Genomic DNA, 6,846 nt, shown 5'->3' with positions numbered 1-6,846 from the left:
GGAGGCGGGGGTGGGGGTGGGGTAGTGAGTGGGTGGGATGGGGGTGGTGGTGGTGGTGGTGGCGGTGGCGGGTGATTGGTTGCTCTATTGCTGCAAAAGGAAAATGACTACCTAAAGAAAATGAGAAGTCATTTTCCAAAAAATCCCTCTATTTTCTATTGACCACACCCATATTTTCCATTGACTTCTATTTTCTCCATCTAGCTAAACACTGATGGATGTAAATTCAGCCAATTGCACCCTAAATTGAAAATTTTAAGGAAACAAACAAACGACGAAATACTTCCAAAAAGGAAAATGATGGATGTAAATTCAGCCAATTGTTATACCATGTACTAGGATTCATATTACATTGTAAACCCTGATATAAAAATTCTGTACCTTCCGTTACCACATTTTATACCTACAGTTAACAGTTTCTGTATATGTAAACAAATAACTTGATAATTACTGACACATAATATGATAACTACAGGTACAGAAACTGTCAACTGCTGGTACATAATCTGTCAACTACAGATACAAATTTAAAGATTAGTTTTGGATCATGTTCTACAATGCAACTATGCAAGGTAGACCCTGATTTATGGTATCATTTGCCAAATTCAGCTCTTGAGCCCGGGAAAACTTGACCCGAACCAAAATTGAAATTTAAGCCAAGCCCATACAAACATGGTCCAAAGTCCAAACCCACTATTTTTAGGTGAAATAAACTTGTGTACACCCAGGTAATATTATCATAACCTCCGTATTATTGAATCAATCAAAGATTTCCAGTCCCTTTCGCTTCTATCAGACCAACGCTGTGGCTTCGAGCTTCGGAGACCATTGTTGCCTGCTAATTTTCCTCAAAGCTCCATACTTTCTTCATCCTGGTAATTTCATCGCCATTCCTTTGCTTATAATAAGCATATTTTTGTATTTAAAACTTCTCTTTTGTTGTTGGCTTAAAAAAAAAATTCAATCCGCAATTGTTTAAACAGAAACCCTAATTGGAATCGTCTTTTCAACAGTTAGTTTGCTCGAAATAGCGTTTTCATTGTAGCTTCTGTGTCTCGATGTATATTTGGATTCTACAGAATCCGCGGAATACATGTCAACTGCTTCGTCCAAAATCTACCTCAAAAAATTGTCTACTTTATAACTGGATTTGATATAGCAACCTGCACCTGGGTGCACATTCAGGAATGAAGTGAAGATTTATGGAATTTCAAAAAAAAAAAAAAGAAAAAAAAAAAGAGAAAACCACTGCGAAATGATAAAAGAGATTTGGCTTGATGCGTGTGTATTTGACTGTTCAAAGGAAAATGTTTGGAGAAAATTAAATTTTGATCTGGGCTTTGTTTTACTTCCTTTTTTATTCCTTCTATCCGCAGGTTCCTTAATTGTTTGTTTTGCTCTTGGTTACTAGTTTAGGTGTTCTTTAGGTCAATAAGCAAATGGAAAATAGATGGTCTAATGGTCAACTAGGGATGCATCCTGACAACCAGCAGCATGACAATGAGGTAACTGTACACATTTCTCTTGGTTTCTCAAACTGTTTTTATTGATTTGGCTTCTTATTTTGAGAGATAACACTGTATTTCTGTTTGTTTTTCTGTATTTAACAAAATACTAGATAAATACGGAGTATAAAATTATTGTCTGTATGTTTTTTGGTGCTGGTGACAGTGACACTGTCTGCACTCTAAAGTGTGTCATGCTTGAACTCAACAGATATATTATGGTTCCTTTCAAAAAATATTATGGTTAGGCAACCTCATATATTAAACCTGTGCAGTGATCTGTGTATGTTTACGTTGCCTATACTGAGATCTGTTCTAGTTTTGACTTTACATTGCTCTACTCTTTGGCAATTTCCTCAAATATTGCCATTTTTTTCATGACATCAAACTCTACTTGTCTTCTCATAGGCAGATGAGGCTTCTATCCTTGAGGATCTCACAGAGGACTTTCGCCTACCAATTGGTCACAGACCAACAGAAAATGTCGATCTAGAAAATGTTGAGCAAGCATCATTAGACAAACAGTTAACATCATCCAATGTCGGATTCAGGCTTCTCCAGAAAATGGGGTGGAAAGGAAAGGGCCTTGGAAAAGATGAGCAAGGTATAATTGTTCACAGGATGATCTGGAAAGCATTAATATCTTTAAGCACCTATTTGATTCCCTCCTCTATCCTGGTATACCTTCTGTGTACCATTTAAGTGTTTCCTTTATTAGATGGCTTGGCCTGATCTGTTTTTGAGTACTCCATATTTCTTATTTTCATTTTCTGTCGAGTGTTTTTAGTACATGAAAACACTGTATACAAGAGCTCACAAATGCACACTCCCTCCCAACATGACATTGTTTCTGCAAGAATGAACTGTTTGCACTGAATTCTATCAATTCTGGAATGCTAACCATGCAATCTTTCCTCAGTGCAAGCTGAAAAATATGAAATTCAATTTTCTGCTAACTATTGGATCTATAATTGTTTTCCCCTCTTTCCTGACTTCTAGTTGTTTGTCAAAAATTGAAATATTGTTCCAACTTGAGATTTTGGAGTGAGATGCAGAAATTCCATTGAAAATTTGAAATAATTCCTACTGAATTCACACAAAACTTGTGTGTATTGATCTTCTTCTTCTTTTCTTTTTTTATTTTATTTTATTTTTTTATTTTTTTATTTTTTTTATTTTTGGTGGTCTCATTTTGGTATATCAGTGGGTATGGGATTTGACCTGGGCCGACTTCTTCTTCTTCTTCTTCTTTGTTTTTTTTTTTTTTTTTTTTTTTTTTTTTTTTTTTGTGGTCTCATTTTGGTATATCAGTGGGTATGGGATTTGACCTGGGCCGAATGTCTAGAAAAGGAAGTTTTGCCAACAATGTTAAAACTCAAAGCTCTGTTTTTGGATGCTATTGTTAATAACCTAACAATTAAACAAACTTTTACCAGAGGATAATATTTGTTTACAACTTAGCATTAGTTTCAAATTTCAAAATGCCGTTTGTGCATGGTTTTCTTGATTTCTTATCCACTTTGCATCTAGATGAGGAGAACCATATTTTGTAATGCTTTTGTCTCTTTCTTAATTCTTTACAATATGTTTGTTTCAAGGCATCATCGAGCCAATAAAGTCCGGGATACGAGATGCAAAATTAGGGCTTGGAAAGCAAGAGGAAGATGATTATTTTACATCAGAAGAAAACATCCAGCGAAAAAGGCTTGATATTGAGGTTGAGGAGACTGAAGAACTTGCAAAGAAACGGGAGGTATGGCTTTACATCTTTAAGGGTAATTATGTTGCATGGTAGAAAATCTGAGTTTGATACTTTACTTTTTCTGAAACATACATCTAATAACAGAAGGCAGCACATAGCATATATGTGTGTCTTTTGACGGGAATGGTATATCAAATATCGAACAACAAGTTTGGAAGGTCTTGAGAATTTCGTGCAGTTTTTATTACCTGGTGGCTTCTACTGCCTGCTTCGTGCACATTATGAAAATCCAGGTTTTAGCTGAACGAGAGCAGAAAATTCAAACTGAGGTGAAGGAAATACGGAAGGTTTTCTTTTGTGACCTATGCAACAAGCAATATAAATTGGCAATGGAATTTGAAGCTCACCTAAGCTCATATGATCATAACCACAGAAAGGTAGTTTTTTCATCTTATTCATGCTGCATAGATCTGGTTTACTGGATCAGCTTCTTGTGTGCCTTCCTCCTGTATAAAATCTAAATACAATTCATGTTTTATACACAGCGCTTCAAGGAAATGAGAGAAATGCACGGAAGTAGCAGTCGTGATGATAGACAAAAAAGAGAGCAACAACGTCAGGAGAGAGAGATGGCAAAGTTTGCACAAATGTACTCACTTTCCCACTTCTATTTTTAAATTTGCAGTGGTTTTAAAATTACTCTCATAACCTTTTTGGATAGCAAGTACCTTTAGTTATTTGTCTAGTGATGCTCGTTTCTGTGTGTCTTTAACTAGTGCTGGTGCCCATAAGAAGCAGCAGGAGCAGCAGAAGCAAGAAGAGTCTGGAACCATTCAGGCCTCCTCCCCTGCGGTAAGAACTGCAACCGCACTTGCTGATCAAGATCAGAGGAAGACATTGAAGTTTGGATTTTCAGCAAAAGGCGGGCAATCAAAGGTATTTAGTTTCTGGAATTCAGTATTGGAATCAAGTTATTGTTTTACTATTTCCTTTTGAGTTTACTTCTATTCTTATAGTAAAAATCTTCCTCTGGGATAAGTATAAAATATGTAAACATGATAAAGGGGAGTAGTGACAATGAAGAGGTGTGGGAGAGGAACAAGTGTTACAAGTAATAAATTATGGCTTGTGAAGTGTTATAATCTAAGATTGGGCCAAGGTCCCTCAATTGCCCTATAATTCACATGGGTCAAGCCACACTAAAACACTGAATCCAATCAATTAGGTAGTCTAACCCATGGCTTTATAAGCATGTATTCTCTTTTATTTTGTCAATGTGAGACTCTTTAACATTTTCCCTCACTTGAAATTGGATTGACAACCGGGTGAACACAAAATGGACCGAACTGGCTCTGATACCATGTTATAATCTAACATTGGGCCAAGGTCACACAACTAGGCTATAATATACGAGTCATACCACACTAAAAGACTGAATGGACCAAACAGGCTACCACACTAAAACACTAAACCACACAACTGGGTGAACACAAAATGGACCGAATAGACTTTGATACCATGTTATAATCTAAGATTGGGCCAAGGTCACTCAACTGGTTATAATACACGAGCCAAATCACACTAAAAGACTGAATCCAATTAATTAGCTAATCTAACCTATGGCCTTATAGATCCATATATTGTCTCTTATTTTATCAATGTGAGACTCTTAACATGAAGATAATCTGCAGTATTTCGAAGAATGATTGGAGAAATTAGTCCCTGATTTTTTTATGATTCATTGATAAAAAAAATCTCTGATTCCATAATCTTTTGCTTTTGATTTGGAGCAGAACATATTTGGCAACACAGTGAAGAAACCGAAAGTAGCTGTTGCATCAGCCTTCAGCAATGAAAGTGATGAGGAATAGGGATGTTGGTTGTGCCTCCATGAAAGTGAAGCATGAAATTTAGCAGTCGGTGAATTTTGCTGTACCATGGAGTGGCAAGGCACTGTGTCATTTGTAATCCAACCATATCAATCTAGTTTGATGACTCTAGTAGATATGTTAACCATTTCAATTGAGTGAAAATGTTTGTAGTTGTACTCATAATATGAAATTATACTTATAAAACTCTGCCTTTCTAATATTTTCCATTTTAATTCAAGGAAAAATGCTTTTTCGAGCTGAATAATATAATAAATTATTAGAAATTATAAATTGCTTAATAATAATAATAATGTATTGGTATAATAATAATAATAATTAGTTAAAATGAAGAAGGGTAATTTAGTATTCATAATCTAACTTTTCTTTCCACATTCCATAGAATTGTAAATCCTAAGGGGTTTTTGGGAGTTGTAATTCTTCCAAATGGAGGAATTCTGATACCATGACAAAATAATTTCATCCCATTAAATTAGGGGATTTTTCACTTCATGGAGTGGGTGAGGTGGGAAGGAATTGCAATTCCCTCTACCAAACATCCCATAAAAATTCAAGCCTGTATATATGGATAATCCGCATGTGATTTCAGTCATACACACAAACACACATCATGAGAAACGTCCTTATATAGAGGATAGTCGAACTTGAACTTCAAAGTTTTTGGAATCTATATAAGGTTACTTCATTATTGTCTTAGCTATACTACATTATTGTCATGTAACAGCTTTTATTTTGTCATTATTTTTATCATCAATAGTTTTTATCTTGTCATTTCTTTATATTTGGTCATATTTGTCTCAAGCTTTTAATCACTCCACATGCTTGTTGGAGAGGATATGATAGGTCCTTCTCCTTTACATGATGGACAATACTGTCAAAGCAGGCCGGCCCGTCCCATTAGGCCCATCCCACTGCGGGCCTAATTCTTGACGGACTTTTGCGGGCCAGCCCGTTAGGCCCGTGGGCTAGGATTCATATAACCCTAACCCGCCCCGCGCGGGTTGGCGGGCCCCACGGACTTTTTTTTAATACTTTCATGTTAAATCATGTAAAAAACTATACCGATGACAAGAATGACATATTATATATATATATAGATTTTGGTTCAAATGCAGCCGTGCTCTCCCGTGCGGCCGTGCGGTTACACACCACTCAATGTTACGAAATACACCACTCAATGTTAAGAAACACACCACAATGAAACACACCACAATGTTAAGAAACACACCACAGTGCATATTTGTGTGGTGTGTTTCTTAACATTGAGTGGTGTATTTCGTAACATTGAGTGGTGTGAACCGTACGGCCGCACCTGAACCTGACCCTATATATATAGGGTCATGTTCAGGTGTGGCCGTGTATATAGGGTCAGGTTCAGGTGCGGCCGTGCGGTTCACACCACTCAATGTTACGAAATACACCACTCAATGTTAAGAAACACACCACACAAATATGCACTGTGGTGTGTTTCTTAACATTGTGGTGTGTTTCATTGTGGTGTGTTTCTTAACGTTGAGTGGTGTATTTCATAACTGATAATCTGATATGGTAAGATACTGACACAAAGCTTTAACCGGAAAATACGATCTATTATTGCCTCAAGGATCCAAACCCGGTTACAAGTCAAGTACGGGCACAAAGGGCTCAACAGGTCGGCAGTGGGCTTCCCTACTATTCGAGCTCACTTCAAGTCTTAGTCAAGAATTGGCCAAAAGATCCTCTCTCTCCTCATAAATGCGCTATTTATAAG

The 6,846-nt window shown here is 36.6% G+C and overlaps 1 protein-coding gene across 2 annotated transcripts; it reads left to right on the top strand.

The window, feature by feature from the left end:
- The first annotated feature begins 745 nt into the window (after nucleotides 1-745).
- On the top strand, nucleotides 746-5,323 carry LOC116007522 (G patch domain-containing protein 8). 2 transcript variants are annotated; one of them, XM_031248231.1, is made up of 8 exons: nucleotides 746-875; nucleotides 1,412-1,505; nucleotides 1,914-2,109; nucleotides 3,104-3,258; nucleotides 3,501-3,644; nucleotides 3,753-3,856; nucleotides 3,984-4,143; nucleotides 5,001-5,323. In XM_031248231.1, the coding sequence occupies exons 2-8, from the start codon at nucleotides 1,440-1,442 to the stop codon at nucleotides 5,076-5,078; spliced, it is 903 nt and encodes a 300-aa protein (XP_031104091.1). In that variant the 5' UTR covers nucleotides 746-875; nucleotides 1,412-1,439; the 3' UTR covers nucleotides 5,079-5,323. The 2 variants fall into 2 exon arrangements, with proteins under 2 accessions (XP_031104091.1, XP_031104090.1); XM_031248230.1 differs by having other exon boundaries at nucleotides 753-875; nucleotides 1,417-1,505.
- The last annotated feature ends 1,523 nt before the right edge of the window (nucleotides 5,324-6,846 follow it).

This window comes from Ipomoea triloba, chromosome 15, assembly GCF_003576645.1.
Source record: "Ipomoea triloba cultivar NCNSP0323 chromosome 15, ASM357664v1".
In the NCBI taxonomy this organism is placed as follows: Eukaryota; Viridiplantae; Streptophyta; class Magnoliopsida; order Solanales; family Convolvulaceae; genus Ipomoea; species Ipomoea triloba.
This window is presented reverse-complemented; position numbering and strand designations above follow the sequence as displayed.

Coding starts and splice junctions, on each gene's coding strand:
- LOC116007522 (XM_031248231.1), top strand. CDS start 1,440: ATGGAAAATAGATGGTCTAATGGTCAACTAGGGATGCATCCTGACAAC. Junction 2,110..3,103: donor CCTTGGAAAAGATGAGCAAG/GTATAATTGTTC, acceptor GTTTGTTTCAAG/GCATCATCGAGCCAATAAAG. Junction 3,259..3,500: donor AACTTGCAAAGAAACGGGAG/GTATGGCTTTAC, acceptor ATGAAAATCCAG/GTTTTAGCTGAACGAGAGCA.